This window comes from Quercus robur, chromosome 8 (assembly GCF_932294415.1).
Source record: "Quercus robur chromosome 8, dhQueRobu3.1, whole genome shotgun sequence".
NCBI lineage: Eukaryota > Viridiplantae > Streptophyta > Magnoliopsida > Fagales > Fagaceae > Quercus > Quercus robur.
The window spans coordinates 11,194,821-11,222,175 of record NC_065541.1 but is presented as its reverse complement, the minus strand read 5'-3'; the positions used below and the strand labels follow the sequence as shown (position 1 = coordinate 11,222,175).

Below are 27,355 nucleotides of genomic sequence, written 5' to 3'. Positions count from 1 at the left end.
AAATTCTCTATTGCATTTGTACTTGCCTTTCACCTCACTATATATGATCCCATTTCTCATGAAATTCCATACCCAATTCCCATCTAAAGAGCTAGAAGAACCCATAAAGGCTAGAGGCTAAACCCTCTTCAATCTATTTACCTTCTCCCTCTCACAATTGTCAAATTCAAGAAAGGAGAGATAAAACCCGTCACACATAAAGCTTCTTTTAGAGATTTTGTCTTGATTGGAGTTTTGGAAGCATTGGAGCAATCACATAACAACCAAGGAGACTTGGAGTTTGCAATTGGAGCTCAATTCCGAATATGGTGACTAGAGGAGAAAAAGGACTTACGGAGTTAGTTTAGAGTAGGAGCTGGTAGGACTTAAGTATATTCTTATTTCATAGCTTAGAGGGCTTGTATGTGAAATGTACTGCAACTATTTTACCTAATGGATTGTTTTGGTGACAAGACAATATAGAGAGGTTTTCCACTTGCTACCTGGATTTTTCTCTTTGTAAACACTACAACGTTTTGTGGGTGTTTTATTTATGTGGTTGTGCTTTATTATTTGTCCATCCACATGCATGGTAATGTCAATTACTTAATCACTTAAATAATTGGGGTTCAAATTGTTCAATTAGCATAAAGCGGACGTTAGCCGTAAAAAATTAGAGTTACAATTAATTGAGCTTGTGTAATCAACTTTTTCATACTCCAAAATAAAATAAACGAGCCAAGAGTTATATAACTCAACTAGCATATCCTAGTATTTCCAATAGAAATGTTTAAGGTTCAAATTTCTTCATCACATTGTAACAATAGAATTATGAATAAATAAATAAAATAAATGATAATTATTGAATTATTTACCAATTAGGGTTTGATAGACCACATATTTTATTTTTATGTTTCTTAGATGAAAGGTAAAAATGAGTTCTACTGATTGACATAAATGGATTTTTTTTAAAAGGGGAACATCAATTTGTTTTATTCAACTACCAAAAAAAATTAAAAAACCTTACTGTCAAAATAACTTCTTTTTTAGAATCACCCTAAAAAAAAACTTTGTGCATATACAAAAATATAGTAAACTCTTCAATATAACATAGATATCACTTCTAGAAAAAGAAAGAGTCAATAAACTTTAGATAGCTAGTAATGACACATTGTCATTATATCATTAGGCATGAAAATGGATGATTGGTGAGAGAGAACAATTTGAGAGAGTACAATTGTACAAACTACAGACGTCAATTTTGAAGGATCTAGCTCTCTAGCAGCGTGCCCTCTTGAACCGAACCCACGAAGGACACAAAAAATCAACACAAAAATAGTTAATGATATCGTAAGAAAACCGGTAAAGGTACAAAGAGGTCAGGAAAATTGTGTGTATAACTAATTAACTATAGACTAGTATAGAATATAGATAGTGCATTTTAATACTATATTAAAGGGTTGGTTAAGTAATTTAATATACTTGATGCTAAAAAAAAAAGTAATTTAATATACTCAGCAAAAAAAAAAAGTAATTTATAATATACTACAATACAAAAATTAACAACAGTAGCTAGCTATATTCAACGCCACAGTTGTTGTTGTGCCTTCTACTCCTCACCTTCTCTGCAACTACAATTGAGAGAGACGTACAGACTACCCGACAGACAGACAGACCGACCGACACAACTCAAAATCCAAGAAAATACACAAGAGAGAGAGAAAGTGCTGAGTTGTGTGTCTAATAAAGCTGTGATTTTGTGAAGGAAAGGTGGTTGCTTTTGATCTGAATAAGGGTCAACTGGGTAAGTTGACTTGGAATTTGAAATGGGTTTTGGTTTAATTTAGATATTTTTTTGATTGGGAGTGAAAGAAGAAGAAGAAGAGCACAATGGCTTGGAAGGGTAGAGGAGTGGAGACAGCTTCGAAGAGTGTGGTGTCTAGGAAATGGACTCTGCTGCTTTGTATTGGGTGCTTCTGTGCTGGGATGCTCTTCTCTGATAGGTATAGTTTTCCTTATTTTATTGACCTCCTGATTTGAAGTTCCAATTTAGTGTGTTTGCAATTTGGTGAAATGGGTAGCTGTGTTTATCTCCAAATTTTCAAAATTTTGGATTTTTTTGGGTTTCTGGTGATGGGTTTTGGTGGATCTTTAGAATAACATGCATAATTTTTTTTTTTTTTGGGGGAGGGGGAGCAATAGTTTGTAAAGAATCTTGAGGGGGTGATTGACTGTTTCTGCATTTACATCTGACGGTCTAAATTTAGATAATTTGATGTAGTGATAATGCTGGACAGTGATTTGAAAAGGTTCAAATGGAACATTATGCTTGTTCCATGGATTTTTCTTTTGTTGTGGTGTCCATTCTAGTTATTGGAATGGGATGGATCTGAATTTAATGTTGAAATCTAATTAATTTAAGTCTTATTTGTTAATTGCCATTGCCAGTGCTTGAAATTCAGATATTGCAACCGTCAATGAGGGTTGGTCAAGTTTTGTTCTCACTTGCTTTATGTTAGTTTGATGGTATCGTAATTGGGGCAAACTGTGATCGAACCAGCTTCCAAACCACCCCCCCCCCCCCCCCCCCGGGCGCCTCCCGGGTTTCTTTTCTCTTCTCACTCTCCCACACTCCCACTTTACTGTGCTTATGGCCTTTCAGGAATAGTATATTTATTTGTATGCCAAGAGTATCCTAGTGCTGAAAGAGATCTCTCTTATTGATATTGCTAAGCATAATGGCCGATGAAATGCATCAAATTAAACTCTTAGAATCTGATTGTCACCTTTACATGATATCTCTATGCTTAGTAGTCAATGCCTTTTTGGTGTTCTTTTGTCACTTATGGCTTTGGTCTGGTATACATTTATCTCCTTTTGGCAGCTCATTTGGTCCAAATGACCAGCTGATTGGTTTGTCCTCCATAATGTAGAACTTAGGATGTAGGTTTCTGCTTAGATGCATATTACAAGAACTGAGTTAAGGTTGATGAAGCACATCATTTTGATTTTTATGCACCAATTAGTATAACTTGTAATGATCTTGATTGGGTTCACAACATCCTCTACTGTTGTCTATCTGCTCAACTTTCAAAATTTAATCACTATACTTTCTTAACAAACTTTGTTACCTATTGAATACATGTTAATGGAAGTGACAGAGTTTATACATTCTACTTTGGAGTTTATTTTTTATATGCATCTAATACTAATTAAGATATTGTGGTTACAGAATGTGGATGGTGCCTGAAGTTAAAGGTATATCAAGGACAACAAGTGTTGAAGATGAAAAGCTAAAGTTAATTTCAGAGGGTTGTGTTCCAACAAATGTGAGTATAGTTGTCCGAATAGTTTGAAAACTTCGCCATTACCATCTACTGACATCCTGATAAATAAACAATCATAACTATGTCTCTCTCTCTCTCTCTCTCTCTCTTGGTGCTGATTTTATAATTATGTCTTTACTGGTATTTTTTTTTATTATCTTTTTATCACATTCACCAAAAGTTTTATTGGCGTATTAACATGTTGATCAATTTTGGTTTTCATTAGAAGGATGTGAAGCATGAATCCAAGGACATTCTAGGGGAAGTTTCAAGGACTCACAATGCTATACAGTGAGTAATTTTAAAAATTGGTACATCTAGTTTTCTATGAACTGCTGAAAATTTATTCTTGTGGCTGCATTCATAATGCAGAAATTTGGATAAAACAATTTCAAATTTGGAGATGGAATTAGCTGCTGCCAGAGCTGCACAGGTGTCTATACTTAATGGTTCTCCCATATCAGAAGATCTTAATATTTCTGGATCAAGTAGGAAAAGAAAATACTTGATGGTTGTAGGTATCAATACTGCTTTTAGCAGCCGTAAGCGTAGAGATTCAGTTCGTGCTACTTGGATGCCTCAAGGTATATGTATTGGCTGCCCACATTTATTAGATTTTGTTTTGCTTATTTTGGATTGAATTTGATCAATTCTGACTTCCTTTATAATATGAAAATCAGGTGATAAAAGAAAGAAGCTTGAGGAAGAGAAGGGAATTGTAATTCGATTTGTAATAGGTCACAGGTGGGTACTTTGTATGATTGTAAAGCTGGATTTTGCTCTACTCTTTATTTTGGCATCTTTTTTTCTTTTCCTTTTTTTTTGGGGGGGGGGGGGGGGGGTGGGGGGGGGATTAAATCCGTGAAATTTATGGTCTTTCTATCAAGAAGATTATGGAACTTATACATAGTTTTGAGTCTTTACTGCACTTTCTTGGCTACGTCATGCTCTTTTCCATGCAGTAGTCTTTTTTAATGAAATCTTATCTTATCTATCAAAAAAAGAAAAAGATTATGGAACTTATTTCTTTGATTAAGTTTATTCAAGAATCTATCAAATATTCACACGTCATCTGGGGATCACTGATATTTGCTAGTAGTTGAGTCTAGTAAAAAAAAATTCTTTTTATACAAGTTAACAACTACAACTTCACATAGGACCTGAATAAGCCCAAATTTTGGTATAGCATACTGACTGTCCTTTGGTGGTTAAATCAAGCAAGGAAGCATTATCAATTGAGATCACCACATAAGGAAAGTTGTTTCTAGAATGATGAGATCCAAAGGAAGGCAATTTGGTTGGGCAGTAATGGAGGTGTAAAGGACAACAACAATAAATGTTTCCGATTTTGTTTTTTTTTTTTTTTTTTTTCTGACAAGTAGTTTCCGATTTTGTTATCTAATTCTGAAAATCATGTGCTTTCAATTTCTGAGTGATATATTAAATGTAATTAATTATCGGACAAAGTTTATTTACAAAATTGGTTGTAGCATTAGGCTACAACCTTACTCAATAAAATAAACATTACTATATATTTTGAAAATCTAACCGTTAAATTGCATGTTCTTTACGCTCTTAATATACATGTCAAATTTTATGTCAATCGGATATTATTTACTATATGATCTATAAGCTTATATTTTATGCATAATTTTAAATTACAAACACTTGCAATTTAAACAATTTATTGATAACATAGCTATTAATCTTTAATTTTCTAGAAATTTTACAAGCATGGAGAATATAAGAAAAATATGTCATCCAATGGTAGATTTGTCAAAATTCACCTCCAATAAAAAGATATTGAGTAAGGTTATAGCCTTAAGCTACAACCAATTTTGTAGCTAAACTTTGTCATTAATTATCAATGCAAAATTTTATCAGATCTAGTGATCTCGATACTGTCCTGTTTTGGATATTTTAAGCACTCAAGATAATAAGATGCTTACCTAGATGTCAATAAAACATGGGAAAGCATTAAGATTTACATGAGAAAGAGCAATTTTTTGTGTGAAAACCTAAGGCCTTGCAAGATTGAACCTAAGACCTAAGCCAATTTCACCCCACCCTTTACTGCTTGACGTAGAATCCATATGCTTCTCAAAATTATGTTAGTGCCATAGACCGATAGCTTAAGCTTGATGCAGGAATAAGATAATGTACTGTATCAGTCAAGGGGAGAAAACACTTTAGTAAACCATTTGTTTTTGGGAGCCTAGCCTGATTCTCCTTTTTCCAGACCATAATAAGGAGTGACTTGAAACAACAAAACCAAAGATACACCAACCTAGACATATATTTATTATCATTGCATAAATATATTTTAACAAGTTATCCCTATTGTAGTCCTTAATATCTGGTCCAGATATTCTGGCTCCAACATTAGTGTCATTGGTCATTATATCTGTTTATGTGCATACATCTGTGTGTCTGTGTCTGTTTGCGTGCATGCAGTCCCCCCCCCCCCCCCCCCCCCCCCAAAAAAAAATGAAAAAAGAAAACAAAGAGACAGACTATGTGTTCAAAGTAGATAAATGTATATTTCATTGATTATTACTTATATTGAATATCTCATTTCTTACAATCCTCAATCACACCAATGGTTGTATAAGCACATATTCTCACATGTTGTGTCTCCTATTATTTACATTTATATTGATTTATATACAATACCCTTAATTTTGAAACTCTTGTTATTTTAATGGATGGAGTTTGATTTAATTCTTTATCCCGTTACCTATTCTGTTGCTAGTGCTACATCTGGTGGTATCCTTGATAGAGCAGTAGAAGCTGAGGACAAAAAGCATGGTGACTTGTTGAGACTGGTAGTGCTTTTCTCTTTCTCCGTTTTCAACTATCCCTGTTGAACTAAATCTGGTTTCAGTCTATGTTAACCTTAGGAAAGAGCTAACTATATACTGTTATCTTTATAAATTTCATGGGAGCAGGACCATGTTGAGGGTTATCTTGAATTGTCAGCCAAGACGAAGATATACTTTGCCACTGCTGTTGCTTTGTGGGATGCAGATTTCTATGTCAAAGTTGATGATGATGTACATGTAAATATAGGTAATGATGAGATGTAAAAGCCAACATTGTCTGTTACAATACATGTAGAAGTATGAGGCACTTAGGTTTTGTTTTTTTCACCCCCTCTCTCTCTATTTCTGAATGTCTTAAAGAGAAAAGGAAAATAATCATGTAATTCTGCAAATCAAAGTTTCTTTATATAGTTTGTATCAGTAAAAAGTAGCCCTAAAGATTCAAGTTTGGACATCAAAGCCTAGCAGTCTCTTAAAGTATGACAACAATTTGATGTAAAGCAACGTCTTTTCATGGCTATAAATTACCAAAACAAAAGAGGGGGGGAGGGGGGAGCGGGAGCAGTTGCTGCAGAATTAACAGTCTTAATTTTTTTTCCAACGCAATTGAAAATTTAAGTTTGTTGCTGTCCTTATGGGCTTGATTATGTTCCAGTGGCCATGTACTTTTGTCTTTGTCCATGTTTTCTTACATTTAATCATATTTTTGCAGCAACACTTGGAGCAACTTTAGCAAGACATCGGTCAAAGCCCAGGTTGTATATTGGATGCATGAAATCTGGTCCTGTCCTTGCTCAAAAGTAAGCCAGTCTTGATGTTTGTTCATATAGGTCAACAATTAAAATTATAACACTTTTTCATATGGTTTCAATCAACAGGGGAGTGAGATACCACGAACCTGAGTATTGGAAATTTGGTGAGGAAGGAAACAAGTATTTTCGTCATGCTACAGGACAGTTATATGCTATTTCAAAAGATTTGGCTACTTATATTTCAATCAACCAGTAAGTTCCCATGTCTTATTGCAAAAGAAAGTAGCTAATGTTTTTGCCCAAAAGTTATCTATCCTGACTTGTTCTCTTGGAATGGTAATCATCTAGGCACGTGCTACACAAGTATGCAAATGAGGATGTTTCCTTGGGTTCATGGTTCATTGGATTGGATGCAGAGCATATTGATGACCGAAGATTATGTTGCGGTACACCACCTGGTAATTTCTTAAACTTATGCATCTGTTAAATCTTTAACAGTGTGTGTGCACATGCGCATCACACGTGTGTGCATGTCTTTGGTATTATTAATCATTTTTCTGCAACAATTATTTTTGTTTAGTTCAGACATAAATGGAGGTAATCAAGACCATTTACTTATCAGCTCTATTGTTTTCTTTTACTTTTGTAGTTGCTGATAATTTACTGACACTTTTTTTCACATCATGTACAGTGAGGTTTATTATAATTGCCACTGAATACACAATAGTTGATGCTTTCCTGGTTAGAAGTGGGCAGCATGGTTTGCACAATTATGTGGCATACCATAGTTGGGATAAACCCCTTACATGTCACTACAACAAGTCTGGCACGTCAACATACTAGTTGTCACACGCTCCAAAGAGACCCACAATATTGGAAAAAATCACAAACTGTAGTACCCAGGCATCTCTTCATGTGATTAAGAGGAAAAATACACTATAAGCCTGATATAGTTGCTATATGGGAGTGTTGATTGCTATTTTATTAATCTATCAAACTATTAGCCCTTTTTCATATGATTACAACAACACACTTATATAGAATACTAAAACTAAACCCTAGTTCTGGTTTACTAGGAAATCCTAATTCTAATTGATTTGGGAAATCTCAATAATTGAATGACAAAAACAACCTGGGAATTAATATAATTATCTAATAAGACCTAAAAATAACTTATTAAAAAAAAACTAATAAGACCTAAAATAAAAATCTAATTAAACAATAAAATACAATTGACTTTCAAAATTAAATAAAACTAAACTAAAATAAGAGTTTCTTCTTGCTTCATATATCAGGTTTACTATGGGATCCTTGCTTTTGGATCCTCCAATTTAAGGTTTGAGCACTTATTATAATCAAAGTTCATTTCTTGCTTGATGGGTAGTATTCTTTGTCATATGATTTTTGGGTTAAGACCTTCCAGGTTCTGATTTTCTGTACAATAACACAGTTGTGATAGACTGTATTAAGCTCTATGGAGCTTCTACTGTTAAAAATATCAGGCTTTGACCACCTTATTGTTGGTTGGTGTGTGTATTTGTGTATGACATGCTTTGCTTGTGTGTGCATGATATAAAAAATGCTGATATGATGCTGGGATAGTTATTGTGAGGAAATAATGTGTAACTTAAAAGATTCTTGTTGCCAATTGTTACCACAGATTGTGAGTGGAAGGCTCAGGCAGGCAACGTCTGTGTTGCATCATTTGATTGGAGCTGCAGTGGGATCTGCAAGTCTGCTGAGAGGATCAAGGAGGTTCACCGGCGGTGTGGAGAAGGTGAGAATGCTTTGTGGAGCGCAGAGTTTTGACAAATATCAATTCTTCCAAACTCAGGAGGAAGCAAATGCATGGCATGGGTTTGTCTTAGAAATGTATGGTACAGATAATGTTTGTTACATGAAGATGTAAATCAGATGGACAGAGATGTAAGAGAAGGAAGCAAAGAGAGAGAGAGAGAGAGAGAGAGAGAGAGAGAGGGTTGGTTTCTTTTTCTGGGGGTTCTACTCCATTTTAGAATAGGAGAGAGACCCAACAGCAAATCTAAAGAGATTGTAATTCATCATTCTTTAATTGCTTGGAGAGCCATAGTGTAAGTTTGCGATGGCTCATGTAGACATAATAAGTATCTAGTTGAGTTAGCATCAGCTGCCTATTTTGCTAAATTAATTAGTGGTTTTTTTTTGTTGAACTTTTGATAGCTTTTATCCCCAATTCATGATTGCAAGTAACATGATAATGAATATTCTATGTTAAGATTTCTCTTTCCTTGATGCTGAAGCTTCACCAAGCAATCACTAGTGATTGCTTGTCTGGTAAGCTGACCATATCATATGACCCAAATCAGAGAATTGGAGTCCTAAGCTAACCACACTTTTTGATTGCACCAAAGTCAGCAACTGTCTTATCTTGTTAAACCTTTAAATGTGAAAGTTGCAGTAGGTGTATTACAGGCAGCTTTGCTGGACTGACGTAATAAATTCATGTCTATAGATGAATCTCCTCTACAGTTCTTTTCCTTTTCTTTTTCCTCTTATCACATTAATATATTTATGGTCCATTTGGATTGAGGGGAGAGGGGAAGTTGTGTAGATTTAGCTCAATATTAACTTATTTTTAATCAATTCTACTCTATTTTACTTCACTCTCTATCATTCTCCTCTTAATCCAAATGGATCCTTAGTTGGTAGGTTTTCACTAAAAATACCCAAATTTCAACATGTGAATTGAAGTGAACAGTGCATGAATTAATGGCATGGGCTGAAGTTCAAATTTTTGATATCAAGGCTTGTTAAAATACTTTTGAATTTGGATAGCAGAAGAGCTCTAAATTCCCCGACTAGGGATCACTATCCAAAACCAAAAATTTGAATCAATAATTCCACTTGCATGGTATCAATTAACATACACTAAGGGGGGTTGGGGGTTGGTGTTGGAAATGGTTTTTTTGGCTTGTTTGATTAGGAAAAGAAAACTTGAGAGATTTTGGTAGAGTTTAAGGAGTTTTCTTCCTAAGTCCATCATTCATGGTGATCTTGTTTGCTTAGGGAGAAAATGTGGGGGGTAGAAAAGGGGGCTTGACAAGAAATTTACTCATCTACCCTGTCTCCCCTCACTTGTGTATGGCATTTTTTCCCTCTTTTTTATTTTTGAAATACTAGCATTATTTTTTTTCTTAACTAATTTTTTTTTTTTTTATGGAGCAGGGACATGAAATTCAATTTATACTGAATACATTTCTATCATCTCAATTGTCTTATTAACCAAAACAAATGAGTTTTTCATCACTCCATTCTTCCATCCTCCTAACTAAAACACATGAGAAAAAGCTAAATATTTTTTGGAAAATGCTAGCAAATGTCCTTAAGGTATTGATTAACAATCCATTTAAAGAAAATTTTATGGGAAAAAAAATTAATATTTTGACAGCTATTTTCATTTCTAATAAAGTGATATCAAAATTTTCTTAAAATGAATTATTAACCAATATTCTAAGGACACTCGTTTGCATAATCCATATTTTTTTAATCCTAATCCAAACAAAGCTTAGAAGCTCTAGACACCCACCTCAAAAGCAAAAACACACTAACACATGGCTGAATCTTAGACATGGGAAGCTAAAAATGTAAAGCCATAGAAATGCTAAAAAGCAAGTCTTGAAAACATGTGGAATCAATCATGCGTTTGTACTGGAGAATGGAGATGACTCCAAAAACCTAATACCATCATGCCTTGACCGAAAAAGCCAAGTCCACTACTTCTCACTCTTCCCACTAGAGAAGCTCCAGATGATACATCACTCCAATTCTTTCAAGCGTGTCCCTTTCATGTCATAAGTCATAAGAAGATTATATTTATCACCACCACCACATTTCAGTTTTGCAACATCCTTATCTCTCTTTTCCTTCTTTTTGAACCTCAGTTCTTGACTTCTTGTTAGTGCTAAAAGCGAAGTGAGCATTTCATTATTGAAGAATGAGAACAAATCTTGATACCAATGAACCCAACTCCATCAGCCACCTCCCAATGCTCAAATTCCTTGATTGTTCTCTTAGGGTCTCTGTGATTCCTTTAAGTGCTGCAACCATATGGCTAACTGTGACAAACCAGCAGGATAATACCACCTATGGGAAAGTAGAGTTCTCCAATCTTATGGGCCTCAAGTAAGGAATACTTTCATATAAATGTTCTTAGGATTTATTAATATATTTTCTTTGTTCCAAGTTTATGATTTGAGTATCTTTTTATAGGTACATGGTTTACATCAGTGCTATTTGTGGTGGTTACGCTTTTATTGCTGCTATTTCTTTATGGGTCAGATGCTTAGTGAAGAAAGCTTGGCTCTTCTTTGTCACTGACCAGGTTTTATTTCCGCTACCTTCATGGAATTTCTTTATTCCTACATATATAATTTAAAACATTTCATGAATTTTCTGGAAGAATGATTGGTGGAGTTTGGAAAAGGAATTGGTCTCAAGAATGATTCTTGGACTTTTACTATAGACCTGAAGATCTGAATTTTATTCCTTTAGCTTCTCCAAAAGATTTCAATATTGAAAATTAAAATTTAGTGAGTATGATTTGTTCTTATCATAATTTAGTTTACAAACTTTCAATTTGTTACATTTGATCCCTTAAAGTTTAGATTTCATCTAAATTAACAGATTTTGCATTTTGTGTACAAATTTTCAATTATAGCCCCTTTTGAGTTGGTCTTATCACAAATTAGTCCTACAACTTTAAATTTAATTGCTATATTTTGAATCTTGATCCCTTAAAGTTTAGATTAAAATGAAATATTTAATGGGTCTTTGAACGAAATCCCACTGAGTTTAATTTAGTTCAAACTTTAAGAGCTCAAATGCAATAGTTACAAGTTTGTGATCTGATAGGACCAAACCACATAGCTTAAATTTGTAATCCCCCTCTAAACATGTAGTGAGACATCCTTTTCTTTCCTTTTTTCTTTAACCCTTTCTTTGTCATCAAGCTTTAGCTCAAGATTTGGTTCTGATTTTCTAGTGTACAACCCACCAACCACATGGTCCTGATTGATGCAAATTTTAACAGCTTTCTTTCTTCTTTGGTGCAGCTTGTGGCTTACTTCATGGTCACATCCGCAGCAGCAGTGTTGGAGATACTGTACTTAGCGTACAATGGTGATAAGGAAATTACATGGAGTGAAGCCTGTAGTTCCTATGGAAAGTTTTGCAATAAAATGAAGCTAGCCTTTGTTTTCCATGCCTTGGCCCTTTTCTGCTTCATTGTTTTAGCTGTAATCTCAGCTTATAGAGCTTTTAGCATGTTTGAGCCTCCTTCCCTTCCTTCTAAAGAAGTGGAAGAAGAAAGAGCTTAAACACTCTTATGCACCAGTTGCTCTTACAGTTGGATTTCAAATAAAAATATACATGTTTCTTTTTAATGGAATTATTTAGAAAAAATGCCAAACTGATCTCGTGTGGCTGAAGAAATTATTGTGTTTGTAATAGTTTAGTTTTAAAAACTGGACCGAACTAGCCGATTCAACGGGATCCAAGCACCAATCCGGTCTAATAAAAACCCCTAAAACTTGTAAAAACAGAAATCAGGAGTAAAAGTAATTCTTAAACTGTACTGGTTTTTAAAACCAAAAATAGTTTGCAGAGAAACAAATTCATGCAGGGTATCTATTTGACCAAATGATAATAATAACTTAGGAACTCAAATGCACGGAACTCACTGCTACGATCACTTCACCAAAAGTTGAAAAACAAAAGTTTCATAATTCATTCTTTTCGTAATTGTTAGGTTGATTTGATGAAATTGATATATAACAAAAGTGGTATGAGTCATATTGTTCTAATAGTAATTTATTACCATAATAAGTTATAAAAAAAATGTGTTTATATTACTCAAAGTTAAATGTGTCACAAAGAGAGAGAGAGAGAGAGAGAGAAGGAAAATTTTATTCAGCTCTCAGTCACTTTCTGTTTGTGGGCTTGTGGCTTGAGACAAGGAAAGAAAGAAGTACATGGATTGAACCCAACCCAAAAACAAACGGCCTTGTTAAAAAGACAAGAAAAAGGTTGAAGGGGTTTGCTTCAGAACTCAGAAGACTCAAAACGCTTTGGGGGACCTTTTACGTGGCCTATCTCACCTACCGCACCAAAAAGCACCATCTTTTGCCTCTTTCTAATTTCCTACTTTTTTTTTTTTTTTTTTTTTTTTGGGGGTCAATTATGTTTTTACAGGGCACACCTGTCCAAAAAATGTGTAAATGGTGTGACACACTAGTGAGAGGATAATGGCGCGTCATAGCCAAGTTTGGAAGGGTTTGGTTGGCCATTCCATCCAATCTATGGAAGTATTAGACAAAAACCTAACCTTCTAATGATCAAAATATAAGTGCCTAATGATAGTGGTTAGAGTTGAATTTTTTATTATAATTGACCAGTATCTTAGGTGTAGGTGCACATCAATCACATCAAGAGGCATTTATTTATTTGTTTTTATTACTTTTCAATGTAGTGGGATTCATTAAATTCTTTCTTATTGAATGTATGAATGCAGTCAATGCACTCGATAACAAAAGTCATAAAATAATATAGTAATTTATGAATCATTCAAATTTAACTTGGGAAATTTTTTATTTATATTTGTTTATTTAATAAACAAATTAAAACAAAGTCTAAGTTTAGATTTTTTTTTTTTTTTTTTTTTAAGAAACAAACTAACTGCTAAACACACACACATACACTTAATTATACTCTATCACCAAGTTTAAACACATTACTTAATCCAAAGTACTATCACAAAATGGTCTAACTCTTGTAGTAGTAGAGTGGGGTTTTAAGTAGTGGGAAAGAGTTACACTCATTTAATTATTAAATAAGAAGTCAAGTTTGTACATATTGGCATGCAAGCTAGTAAGTATAGAACTTGATTTGAGTATATATAATATTATATGCTCACATGTGGACATATATATAATATAATTATCAAAAAATAATATACTTTTATAAATCTAAAGATTTATAATAGCTCATGTAATGGAATAGTTATTTCATACAAACAACCATACAATTGTTTGGTTATATTTTTATTACAGTGAATAGTTCTTCCTTAGGAATAGTTATTCTTTAAAATAAAGAATATTTACTCCTTACCAATATAACTGTGATAGCTATTCCTTAAGCCTAATAAAAATAAAAAATAAAATTCCCTAAAAGCCCCCAGCAAAACAGCAACTCCTCTTCCTCTATAGGTACACACCCACCCCCCTTCTCTCTCTCTCTCTCTCTCTCTCTCTCTCTCTCTCTCATATATATAAAGTTCCAAATAGGAAATTTTTCATTGGCTACAAAAAAAAAAAAAAAAAAAAAATCATCCTAGTCACAAAGATTTTGTAGACACTTCAGTTGTATAGATAATGAGAAATGTAAAGCCCTTCAAAATCCATTACAACTTGATTAATAGGGCTAGACAATCCTAATCTCACCATATATAGACATAATTACAACAAAAAAAAATGTAATAATATTAATGGATGTTGATTCTAATACTAAGAGGTTACATGAACAATTCTACACCAATCCAAATTGATTCTATGTGTTAAGATTGTAAGGATTCTATAGAATAGAACTGTAGGATCTTGCATACTATCATCCAAGATCACGATCCCATGCAAATCCCACCCATGAAAGATTCTACACCAATCTAGATCGTTTTGGTGGGAAGGATCTAAATTTTGACAAACATGATGTATTCATATAAACAAATAATATTATATATATATATATATATATATATATATATATATATATATGCACTCTTAAATCGAGCCCCATGCTCGTGATTTTGTTCACGAACATGTTATTATATTTGAGATTGACTTGTTTAATAGCTGAGTCTAAATTTAGGCTTAAGCTTGGCTTGTTGGCTAGATAAACTAACATAAACAAGTTCCACCACACCCCCCCCCCCCCAAAAAAAAAAAAAAAAAACCGAGCCTGAGTTGTTCAAAATTGGCTTTATCAATTAACAACAATCAATATTTTTCAAAGCTCAAACCTTATAACTATTTTAGATTACCAAGCCCCATTAAATTTTACATATTTTATTATAAATCCATCTTATTTTTATTTTTGAAAGCACAAAGCTGTAGCAAACTTGCTCGATTATTTGATCATCAAATTAGGTCACAGGTTGGATCAAATCAAATTAACCTTCTTCTTTTTTAATAATTTGATAGTTGAGGAGAGACAATTTATACCCTAAACATCTTTGTTTAAAATGCTAGAAGGTGTCTGTTGAGTTACAAAACTCTTTTTTTTTTTTTTTTTTTTTTTTTTTTTTTTTTTTTTTTGAGGGGGAACGTAACTTATTTTATTACGAAAACCTACCATTATTAACTAGGGTAACAGGAAGTAAAGGTGGTGGAACATCCTCCATCCACACAACAAAATCTGAAATACATAAAGCATGCCGAGCTAAATTATAAGCAACCATATTACCTTCTCTCTTAACAAGAGAGTAATGTAATTGATTAAAAAACCTAGCATTAAATCTAATGTCCTCAATTAACAAACCGTTCAAAGACAAGAAGAAAATGTCATTGTAGAGGACATTCACCAAGACTTGTGAATCAGATTCAAGGACAGCACAAGTAAAGCCCAGGTTCGAGGCAAATTGTAGGGCTGTTACTACTGCCATTGCCTCAAACTCCAATGGGGTATAGGCCTGAGGTAATTGCTTAGAGAGTGAACCCAATACCGAGCCAAGGTTGTCTCGGGTCACTACCCTAATGTCCAATTTATTCTTGTCAGCAAAAATGGCTCCATCACAGTTAATCTTCACAACACCATGCAATGGACGCTACCACCAAGACCGAGTTGAAGAGGGAGCAGAATGCGTTGGTGGTGCAGGACGTTGGATTGCTTTAAACTTAGCAAGGTACTCTGCTGCTAGTGAAGCAATTGAGTGAGAGCTATTGCTGGGTTTCTTAAAGCGAATCTAATTCCTTTGTTAGAAATCAACACTAACTCTCTTGTCTCTAGAAATTTCTAGAAACTCCTAGAACATCTCACACATTCTCTAGAACATTCTCTTGCATTTCAGGTTTCTCTATGAGATGTCTCTCTTTAGTTCTCTAGAGACTTCTATGTAGAAGTAAAACCCAACCACATGTTTATAGAATAGTCTAGAAGGTTAGAGAATGGCATTCATTTAATGCCAATAAAAAAAGGAAGATGCTAGAAGCTTCAAGTTGGTTTCCTAACCAACATACACCTAGTATAAATAGATGTGGTGGTATGTGAAGTACGGTGTGAGATTAGTGAGAAACTTGTGAAGTGAAGTGAAGTAGAGTGAAGTGAAGAAATAAGTAAGAGCTATTGTGTAGTGTTAGTACATAGGTGTCTAGAGAGTTAGTGTGTGTCTTGTAAAAGCAAAGTGTGCTAGAGTAGCTTTGCCGTGTGGTGTTAGTGAGTCTTGTAATTGTGTCATACGTGGAGCCACGTTAGGCTTTCCATAAGTCTTAAGTGTTGTAATTTAAAGAGTCAAGTTTTTAATAAAAGCTCTCTTGTTCACTCATTTGTTCAATAATCTAGTGTCAGAGCTTCCGCTAACTCAACATCCTTTAGGTCCAAGCTAACCATGCCATGACCAAGAATAATTCTAGATGATGCTGGTTGGTGATGAGTGATGATAGCAGCTCCTTGAAGTCAATGAAGTTTTTTGTTCAACGACAGTTCCAAAGTAAAGCATCGTCCTAAACGACATCCAGTTTGCTACAAGACTAGAGGCAGTGGATTGTCGATTCGGGTACAAGTTTACACCGGTCACAAACTGGATTGTTGATTATGGTTTGACGCAACAAGTTTTCTTTAGTCGGCAAAGAGTTTCAGCAGGCCCTCCAAATTAGATTTTTAATCTTGTTTGGAACCTGCAAAGACCAGATTCCTCGCCAAAGTGATCTATCCCACTCCACTTGTTCTTCATTGACCTTGGCTTCCTCCTCAGCTTTCAAGAAACGGTATCCGGACTTACTTGTGTATGACCCGTTATGAGTGAAAGGCCAAAACAAACTATCCTCGGCATATTGCTGTGACAACGGTATTTCTTTGACTAAATCTGCCTCTTTGGGAATAAAGATGCCTTCAATCAATCCATGATTCCATTGCCTTGTCATTTCATCAATAAGAATATTAACCTTAGCAACTGCCATAGAATCAATAATAGGTGATAGTACCTGTGGTGATTTTTTCCTTGGTAGCCAAAAATTCTGCCAAATGCTCACTGATTTTCCATTCCCAATCCTCCATTGGCAACCTCGAAATGGCACATCCCTCCCATGTAATATGTTAGTCCATGCATGAGAACTTGCTTGTGTTTTTTTTGCTTCCATTATAAAGCAAGTTGGAAGAAGCAAGATTTGAAGAATTTAGAAAACAGGGAATCTAAATTATGCAGAGGCTTTGCCAATAGGGAATCATTGAACATGGTTATGTCTCTAAAACCCATACCTTCCTCCCCTTTTGCTTTTATCAATCATCCCACCTCAACCAGTGAATCTTCCTTTTATCGCCCCTTTGGCCCTAATTTTTTTTTTTTAATAAGTGTTTCAATATCATGGCAAAGGCACAATGAAATTTTAAAGCACCCCATTGCAAAAGTTGGGATTGCTTGAATGAATATCTTGATCAGAACCTTACGGCCAGCTTGAGACAAGAGCTTCCCTTCCCATCACATCCCTGTAGCTTTCTCCACACCTTCTCTTTAATGAAATTGAAACTTTCCTTCTTCCTTCTACCCACCAAGGAAGGTAGGCCAAGATATTTCTCGTATTGTACAAATTCTTGTAGTCCCAATGCATCCTTTATCTCCTGCTTCGTAATCTCCAGTGTGGATTTGCTAAAGAAGATAACTGTTTTATTTTTGTTCACCTTCTGACCTGAGCCTTTTTCATAGATCTCTAGAATTTCAATTATTTTTCTGCATTCCTCATGAGTCGCCCTACAAAATAATAGGCTGTCATCTGCAAACAATAAATGGATTAGTGATGGATCTCTCCTGCAAAGAGAGAAACCCTTAATATCCCCTACTCTTGCTACTTGTTGTATGAGCCTATGCAGGCCTTCCGTGCAAAGTAGGAATAGAAAGGGAGACAATGGGTCTCCTTGCTAGATGCCTCTAGTAGGGTGGATCAATCCTTGCGACTCACCATTGACTAGGATAGAGTATGTCACCGTTTTTACACACACCATGATCAGTCAAATCCATTTCTCATTGAAGCCCATTTTCCTCATAACATTTTTCAAGTACCCCAATTCCACACTATCGTAAGCCTTACTCATATCAAGCTTAATGGCCATGTAGCCAGTATTTCTTGCACTCATATTTTTCATGCAGTGAAGTGACTCAAAAGCAACCAGAATATTATCAGTGATTAACCTATTTTTGGCAAAGGTTGATTGATGTTCAGTTATGATGGAGGTAAAATTTTCTTGAGTTTATTGGCTAGAACTTTAGAGAAAATCTTATAAAGAACCTTGCATAAACTAATAGGGTGGTACTCTCTAACAAATTCAGGGTTTTTTGTTTTGGGGATTAGGGTTACAAAAGTGTGGTTTAACAGGTGAGGGATAGTACCTAAATTGAGCCATGACAAAATTGAACTTGTTAGATCCGTATCAACCACACCCCAAAAGTGTTGATAGAACAATGGGGGCATACCATCGGGTCCTAGAGCTTTGACAGGAGTCATTTACTTCAAGGCATCTTTTACTTCACATTCTCTAAAGGTACCAGTAAGTGCTGAGTTCATCTCTTCAGTGATCACCATAGGGATATGGTCTAGAGGTGCCCATTGTGGATCTAGGTTTGAAGTGGAGAAAAGGTCTTGGTGATAATTTACCAAAGTTAATGCAACATCCATTGGTTGTACCCTCCAAGTGCTTGATTCATCCATAATTCCCTAGATTAAATTTCTCCTATGTCTCTGAGTGGCTCGGCAATGAAAGAATTTTGTATTGTTGTCGCCATTTTTCAACCAAAGGACACGAGATCGTTGGCTCCATAACCATGCTTCCCTATCCAAAAGAATATTAATCTACTCTTTAAGGGCTCTAACCCGAAAGTTTTGCCTACTAACTAGAGCCTCACCTTCAGCCTTGGCCAAGAGTGCCTTTTTTTTTCTCTAGTTCTTTTCTCACATTGCCAAATATATTTCGATTCCACCATTGAAGGTCCCTTCCACAATTTTCAACCCTTTTTAGAATGTCACTATCATTGTGCCCATGTGAATAAGAGGACCACGAAGCTTCCACCGTTTCAGCACATTGCTTATCCAAAAGCCACATCTCTTCAAACCTGAAAATTCTTTTTCATGGTGGTGTTTCCAAGCCTGACAGATTGATTAATAAAGGGCAATGATCTGATAGTGTACTTTGGAGGTGATGAACAATTGTACCTGGGAATTTGAGAAACCCACTGTGATTTACCACACCCCGGTCAAGTCTCTCCCAAATGGAATGTCCATCCACAAAGTGTTTGCTCCATGTAAAATGGTTGCCCACAAACCCAAGGTCCATGAACCCACATTCATCCAACACGTCTCTGAATAATTGCATCTGTCTATGGTTTCGTGTTGCTCCACCTTGCTTCTCATTTTGTTGAATGAGCTCATTAAAGTCTCCTGCACATAGTCATAGCACCTCGGGGTGGTGATTTAAAGTTTTGAGGCTATCCCATGCCTCGCATCTTTTTTTATGTGTCTCCATAAAAGCCTGTGAACCTCCACTCATTCTCTGAACCTTTGTCAATCCACGTATCGATGTAGTAGCATGAGGAGTCCACCACCTACACATTCACCAAGGATTTCCAAAAGAGCACCAATCCACCACCATGCCCTACTCTCAGCACCACCTATTTGTGATCAAAATTAATATTTCGTTGTACTGTGTCAAGCCTTGCTTCGACTGCCAATGTCTTGGTTATAAACACGACAAAGGAATCTTTTGCCCGGATTATATCTCCAAGCTCCTTCCTTGTACACAGGTTCTCAAACCCGCAACAGTTTCATACTAAGCAATTCATGGTGACTGGCGGGGCTAAATATCAGCCTCCACCAATTCAATAATTTCTTTCTCCGCACTTCTTGAAACCTGTTGGTGTTTGTTGGGTAACTTGAAGTGGTCCTCACTTAGTGTTAACGTTCTTTTCCCACAACTGGAAGAAACTTGAGCCAAGGGAGCAGATGCTTGTTGTTTTGGTCTATCAATCCTGGTCCATCGTGGCTGAGTTGGTTGCAAAAGAACCATAGTGATCCCATGTGTGTCACATGCTTGTTGACTGTCAATAGAAGAAAGTAAATTGGGCTTTGATCCCAAATTTAATTTCATTGGGAGCCTTGATTCTGAAATTAAATGTGATGTGGATTGATTTTGTTAGTTTAGGGTTGTTGCTTGGCTGTCACTTGATGGAGTTATATTAGTACTTAAATCCGGGAATAAGGGAGCCACAGTGTTTCCTTTTTTAGTAGGACTGTTCTTGGAATCAATTACATTTAATGCCACATTGATTTCCTTCTGTTGTGATTCTACAATCCGAGTTGATGGGGGTGCGGCATTCTTAATGTGCATTAGCGCTTCACTTTGGAGCGTTTCAACGGATGGCAACTTATTGAAAGTAACGGTCTGCTTGAAAATCTATGTTACTATCTTTGCCAGATCAACTTTCCCTTGATTCTGTGCCTCGGCTACCTGATTGTCTGTTGGTGGTTTCAGACTAGATTTAGCTGGTTATTCCTTGTTCATCCTCTTTCCGTCATCCTAGACATTATCTGTGGCATCCTTGGCATTAAATGTCGAGGTCATGGGTGGATTCTGCCTAGACTTGTAAAACCCCGGTACCAAGATTACATTCTTCCTCAAAGAAGAGAAAGGAATTGCCCTGAGACTTGGTTTGAATTGTTTCTGCTCCTGAGAAAGAGTGCCTTCACTATTCAACCATATGTCGCAAAACTTGTCATCATGATCAAAGCATCTACACCAGTAACAAATATTTGGCAAGCTCTTGTATTTGAAGCTAACCCAAACCTTTTTATCTCTTCCCAACAACATAAGTCAACCACAACATAGAAGAACATTAATGTCCATTGCAACTCTGACAGGGATGAAATTTCCTCCCTCCGTTTCATTAGGATTATCAGTAGGAATAACTATGCCAAGAACATCACAAATCTTCTCAACTACTTTCACATTCATAAACTTGATAAGGAGACCATGAATTTGCACCCAAAACGTTGACCTATCAAACTTTAGCTCCTCGATGCACGAATTTTTATCGTACTTCTCCATAACCAGCAGGTGTTTGTCGAAGCTCAATGGTTCACTTAGGAGCACTCTGTCAGCCTCTAGCTTATTATCAAACACGAACAACATTGTATGATTGCCCAAATTTCATACCTTGAAGCCATTTTAGAGCACCAAAGGGGAGTGAAGGTTTTGGCTATGGCATTAATATTTAGCGCCCTTTTCGTCAAGAATTTTGCTGCAATGATGAATTCTTGAGAACTTACTTCCTCATCAAGACAACAACCCGATCCCTCTTTGTTTGATAGGGTCAGGCAATTCCAATTGGTCGTTAGGTCTTCCATGGTGATAAAAGACAAAGGTGGTTGAATAAAAAGATGGAGGAAAAAAGAAAAAGAAAAAGAAAAAAAAAAACTCAACTGTAACCCAAGACCCCACCAAAAAAAAAAAAAAAAAAAACCTGGAAATAATGTTGTTATTTCGAGGATTACTAACACACATTCATTAAGGGACTCCAATTTTACTGTATAAGAGAAGCTAGAGAGAGAGCTTTCTTAAAGACAGAGAAACTTCATCAAAATGTTGTGGACGAGTTACAAAACTCTTGTCTTAACCTAAATTTGAACATTTAAAATACTACTTAATAAAATTTTAAGTGATTTTACACTTAAATAATATTTTAAAAGATATAGAAAAAAAAAAATTTTTGGTGTAAAGAAAATTAAAAAAAAAAATAAAGGTATTAATTTTTTTAATTAATAATTGGATTGAATTTGAATGCCCTAAAATTAAAAACCCAATTCCTAACCGATATAAAAAATGTCATCCTAAACCCATCTAAAAAAAAATCTCAAATTGTTACTATTAAGGCTGGGTTGGGTTGAAAACCCCACTAAAACCAACCCATTCTCATCCTACTCCCAAACTTATTAAGTTTAAATATACTTTTTATAAATTAAAAAGAAAAAGATAAATCTTTATCTTGAAAATGGTCTATATCCATATTCAAGAAAAACTGTGGTAATATTCGAATACATGTAGCGTTAATATTATCATATATGTGTGTGAGTTTTTTTTTTGTGGGGGGGGGGGGGGGGGGGGGGGGGGGTGATGGTGTAAGTTATTGGGTGCTCTATAAGGATAATAACATAATGTGATGTTTGCATGCATCCAAAATACTAAATATTGCTTTAATAGAGTACCACCATGATTGACATGAATCTTGCTTATCCTCATCCTATTTTCATTTTTCCCGTGAAACGACAGCGTATCTGCAGTCGTATACGAATGAATGGCATTATGGTACAAACCACAAACAACAAGGAGAAAAAAAGGCGAAGAATTCTTAGGAAGCACTTTATTCGTTATTCAGTTTCCCAAGCCAGGACGTTTCCCGTGAAAACTATTTCCAATTTCATCTTAAAATCACAACAAATCTTTTGTCACTTTTCTCACTTCACCACCACAACTTCCTCTCAGATCTTTCCCTTCCTTATTTTCTCTGACCTTTTTTTTTTTGTGTGGTAATTCATTTGCATACTTCCTTTCTCTTCCAAGCATTCCCATTTTTTTTATACACCAAAAAAAAAAAAAAAAGTACTTTCTTTTTCTTCTTTCTCACAAAGAGGGACAGAGACTTCAAATCCATTAATCCATGGCCAAAAGCTCCTTCAAGCTTGAACATCCCCTTGGTTCTCTCTCTCTCTCTCTCTCTCTCTCTCTCTCTCTGTGTTTTGCTTTTGCTTTTTCTTTGTTTGGGGTTATGCAATCGTGGTGGATATGGTGGAACTGAGAGTTTTGTGATCTGGGTTTGTGAAATAATTATGTTTCATTGCTTATTTGGTGGATATATTGACTAAATGAAATGCTTTTATATAAATTCCCAATTTTTCATTGTTCTGGAAGAAATGTGTTAATTTTTCCCTTTTCTTGTAGTAGAAGTGCCTGTTTTATTATATTGATCGTTGATCTATGGAATTTGTGAAGCATGCTTATAAATATGGCAAGCACATATGTTGGAAATTTGTTTCCTTTTCCCTTTTCTTGTGTAGATCTAGTGATGTTGTGATTTGGGTTTTGATGGTTTGGATTTTGGTTTTCATTTATGGTACTTTGGGAGCATGCTTATACTGGTTAGAACCATATATGCATCTAGTTTTATGGGAAGAGCCATGTTTTGGACCTCGATCTAGAGCTCCATGATTGCTTTTTTCATGTGTTCTTTGAAGATTTAGTTGTATAGGTAAGATATAATTGTCGATTTTGTTAGGGTCTTTTCACCTTTTTGATCTTGTATTGGTATGTCTTGTTCAAATATTTATTGTTTTAGTATTAGAGATTGACAAACCTGAGATCTAGAGATGTTGAAAAATGATCAAATGATTCCTTCAACCTTGACTGTGCTTGTATGGAACAATGAAAACCAGGTGAAACTAATTGAAAAATGAAAGAACATACTTAAAACTCTTTTCTTATTTTTTGATTGGTAAGTTACACACATACTCTGTGGGTCTTGAACTTCACTCTCCACAGTGCCATTTGAGCTAGAGCTCATTGGCAGTATGTACTTAAATATTGTTTGCAATGAATAAAAAATTGAAAGTGGATTGATGTAAGGAAATTTTTTGGGCTTATTTCTACTTGCCAAAGAGATGAAAAGCTAGAATTGTTGTCTTTGCAAGAGACTGTAAGAAACTAATAGTAGAAAGTAGAAACCATCACTGGAATTGCCACATGGAAATAGCTAATACCTTTTTTTCAAGTTGTCATTCATACCCCCCCACCCTCTCTCTCTCTCTCTCTGAGTTACACTAGCATGCCTTTATTAAAGACCGTGTGGCTATCTTTTTCTGGTGTCTTCCTGTAGATTGGTTTAGAAATAGGTCAAGTTTTCCTTACTCGTGTTCTTATCTGTTATAAATTTGTCACATTTTTGTGTACATGCCAGAAAGGAGGCAGGCAGAAGCTGCTCGAATCAGGGAGAAGTATCCTGATAGAATACCGGTATGAAGTTCATATCTCATTTTCAAGAGCATGTCTACATATAGGATGTTACACATAATGGTCACCTATAATTCTTCTTTTCATAGATTTTATTGTGCTATGTAGGTTATTGTGGAGAAGGCTGAAAGAAGTGACATACCTGACATCGACAAGAAGAAGTTAGTCTAATTTGTATTTTAATTTTATATGTCCATTGTTTATTTCTAAGGTGGGTGTTGTGTCTTATTGTATGTGGGTATGTTATATAATGCCGGATGTCTCAATACTAGGATATGGCTTCAATTCCTGTGTGACTTTAATGTGTTATTTGACATGTTCAATCATAAAATGCTATAGGCATAAATTTATTCAATGTTCAAATACAATTATGAGTACACTTAAAGGAACTACTAAGTAGTTTATACAATACAGAAGTTGAATGTGAGCCTGTCTGATGAATGCAGGTATCTGGTTCCTGCTGATCTGACTGTTGGGCAGTTTGTATATGTGGTCCGGAAGAGGATAAAGCTCAGTGCTGAGAAGGCCATATTTATCTTTGTCAAGAACATCTTGCCACCAACTGGTGAGAATTCTCTTTCTAATGCCATATACTATGTCTATTCTTGTATTCTTAGCTTCTGTATTTACTTATTACATGTATTTATGTTTTCTTTCATGTAGCTGCCATGATGTCTGCCATTTATGAGGAAAACAAAGATGAGGATGGTTTCCTTTACATGACTTATAGTGGCGAGAACACTTTTGGATCATTTTGAGTGCTGTGAAGCAATTATATGTACATTATAATTTAAGAAGAAGAAGAACGAGAGTCTATGTATATTCTTTGCTGTCAGCTCTTATTGATGCAATCCCAGCATTGAGGATTGCTCTTTTATCTTCCCCCCACCCACACACACACACACACCCAACAGAAAAATACTCTCGTTGAAGCTGATGCTATGCAGTAAATATTTTATGTTTATCCTATTCCTAGGGATGCTACGAGAGGTATTTCCTATATAAGTGTTTATTATATAGTACTCTTGGATTGTGAATTGACTGACTGTGTGCCTGCACTGGTGTTTCCAAACTTGTCTAGCCATTATTTTAATAATGTTAAGCATTTGTGCTTCCAAGCATGCACACTATTAGATCTAATTGAATTTATGGTTCAAAGGGGGTTAAAACGTGAGAAATTACATTTGATGCAACTTTAATCCATTTTGATTTTTAACACAATTTAGCCACAATTTCTTGTTACTTTTTAATTGCTAAAGGGATCTCATCACTTGGAACAGAATTTTTCTCCAATTCCTTTGTTCCATTTGGTGAAGGTATGCTCTAGTACTGCTCTTTAAGCTTCACTAATGCCATCATTAGAACCAACATGTCATGCCTCAAATGATCGATTTTTCCATTCAGTCCAAACTGGCCTAGCTCAACACATGGACCAAGAGCTTGTTGTGGAGAGGATGAAAAAAACTGCCTTTCTTCTCGAGTTTCTTAGAAGATGTCTTTGACTACTTAAGAAACCTTGTGCCAATCCACGATTCAAGAGGCACTTAAACATGGCAAAACGGGCGGGTCGGGTTGGGTTCGGATCGGGTCAATCGGGTCACGGGTCAAAAACGGGTCGTTTTAAGCAGGTTGCAATCGGGTTCGGGTCAATCGGGTTGCGGGTCGGGTCAGATTGGGTCGGGTTGACCCGTATTTTTCACAAGAAATTTTATTATTATTATTATTTTTTTTTTTATAAAGAAAACAATATGTATTTGCCATTTGGATAGTTATGCAACATATTACTTGATGTAAAATGCATTATTTTGCATTCACTACTTATATCAAGAATAAACTCAGTTAAACTTATTAATATTTATTCAATAATTTTAAAATTATACAAATCATAACATTGCTATCTAAAACAAAACAACACAAAGATAAGTAAAACAAATATACAAGTTTTATTTTTACACAATATCAACATTCCAAAAAAAAAAAAAATTACAAATGACTTACGCTCTGTTTGTTTCAGCATTAACGTTTTCTGGAAAATGGTTCATTTTCCAAAGAGCATTTTCTAGAAAACTGTCTTATTTTCTAGTGTTTGGTAACGACATTGAAAATGCGCTTGAGAATGTTTTCTGGTGTTTGGTATGTAATTTTTTAAAAATATTTCTTGTATAATTTAAAACATGTATATTATGTAAACTAACTAATGTAATCATTATAAATAAAAAACCAAGAATGAATTTGGTTTTCATACTAATTAATCTAAAATTTTGACAATAGATACAATTAAAATTAATTAGTTGTCAAATTTTCATGATCTTTACCACTCATCTTGCTCATATATATAAACAGTAACGTACGTACACACACACACACATATCAACCATTTGTCTACTATGGTCAACTAAAAGTCTTCAATATTACTCTAAATTATGTATTTACATAATGTACTGCATAATATATCATCACTACATAGTATCTGCTAACAAAAAATGTATTTGCCAACAAATGCAATTCTCCTAAACAATTATCATTCATTATATAACAATATTATTAGTCCACGGTAAAGATTGTCCCATGTAAAAGCAATTTAGAGCAATATAGTTACTATGTTTAAAATTTTCATCTTTTACTTCTTTCATTCTTTCTTCTTCTTCTATTATTTATTATTTTTTTTTTTTTTTTTGCACTTTATGTACAAAAAAGAAGTAACTTCTGCCTGGAATCCATTAAACCGAAAATTTCTTAGAGAAAAAAGAAAATCGAGCTTGAAATTCAAAACAAAGAATTGAGATTTTGGTAGAGAGGAATGAAATAATTACCGCTGCAAATTTGTTCTCCTTTGCAAGTTGGAGTTATTGATCGATCAGTGAAGTAAAGAAAAATCTAATTAGAAAATTGTGTTACAGAAGGGAAGAGAAACATGGAGAAAAGAGAGAAGAGAGACAGTTAAAGAGAGAGATCTATGGGAAGAGGAGAGACCAGAGTTAGTGACGGTGAGGGTGTGAGGAGAGAAAAAGCAAAGGAAAGAGAGAAAAAGTGAGAAAACTTACCATGAGAGAGAGAAGGCACCAAAAATTTATGTTTCCCACCGCTATAGACGAAGATAATATTTATAGGAGATGCAACGCATGAGAGAAAGATTGTTTTCCAAAAAAAAAATTTGGAAAACAGCTTATAGAAAATAAGCCTTATT

The 27,355-nt window shown here is 35.0% G+C and overlaps 3 protein-coding genes across 4 annotated transcripts; all 3 read left to right on the top strand.

The window, feature by feature from the left end:
* Positions 1-1,550: 1,550 nt before the first annotated feature.
* Positions 1,551-9,042, top strand: LOC126694574 (probable beta-1,3-galactosyltransferase 2). 2 transcript variants are annotated; one of them, XM_050390925.1, is made up of 11 exons: positions 1,551-1,982; positions 3,212-3,308; positions 3,535-3,596; positions 3,678-3,889; positions 3,986-4,049; positions 6,058-6,130; positions 6,254-6,374; positions 6,840-6,927; positions 7,006-7,131; positions 7,228-7,337; positions 8,540-9,042. In XM_050390925.1, exons 1-11 carry the CDS (start codon positions 1,870-1,872, stop codon positions 8,686-8,688), a joined length of 1,215 nt encoding a protein of 404 aa, XP_050246882.1. In that variant the 5' UTR covers positions 1,551-1,869; the 3' UTR covers positions 8,689-9,042. The 2 variants fall into 2 exon arrangements, with proteins under 2 accessions (XP_050246882.1, XP_050246881.1); XM_050390924.1 differs by having other exon boundaries at positions 1,552-1,982; positions 3,532-3,596.
* A 1,476-nt stretch (positions 9,043-10,518) lies between these two features.
* On the top strand, positions 10,519-12,299 carry LOC126694573 (CASP-like protein 2D1). The gene is made up of 3 exons (XM_050390923.1): positions 10,519-11,040; positions 11,128-11,239; positions 11,970-12,299. Exons 1-3 carry the CDS (start codon positions 10,853-10,855, stop codon positions 12,231-12,233), a joined length of 564 nt encoding a protein of 187 aa, XP_050246880.1. The 5' UTR covers positions 10,519-10,852; the 3' UTR covers positions 12,234-12,299.
* A 10,190-nt stretch (positions 12,300-22,489) lies between these two features.
* LOC126694572 (autophagy-related protein 8C-like) lies at positions 22,490-25,240 on the top strand. The gene is made up of 5 exons (XM_050390921.1): positions 22,490-22,859; positions 24,116-24,171; positions 24,277-24,329; positions 24,615-24,733; positions 24,832-25,240. The coding sequence occupies exons 1-5, from the start codon at positions 22,823-22,825 to the stop codon at positions 24,924-24,926; spliced, it is 360 nt and encodes a 119-aa protein (XP_050246878.1). The 5' UTR covers positions 22,490-22,822; the 3' UTR covers positions 24,927-25,240.
* Positions 25,241-27,355: the final 2,115 nt, after the last annotated feature.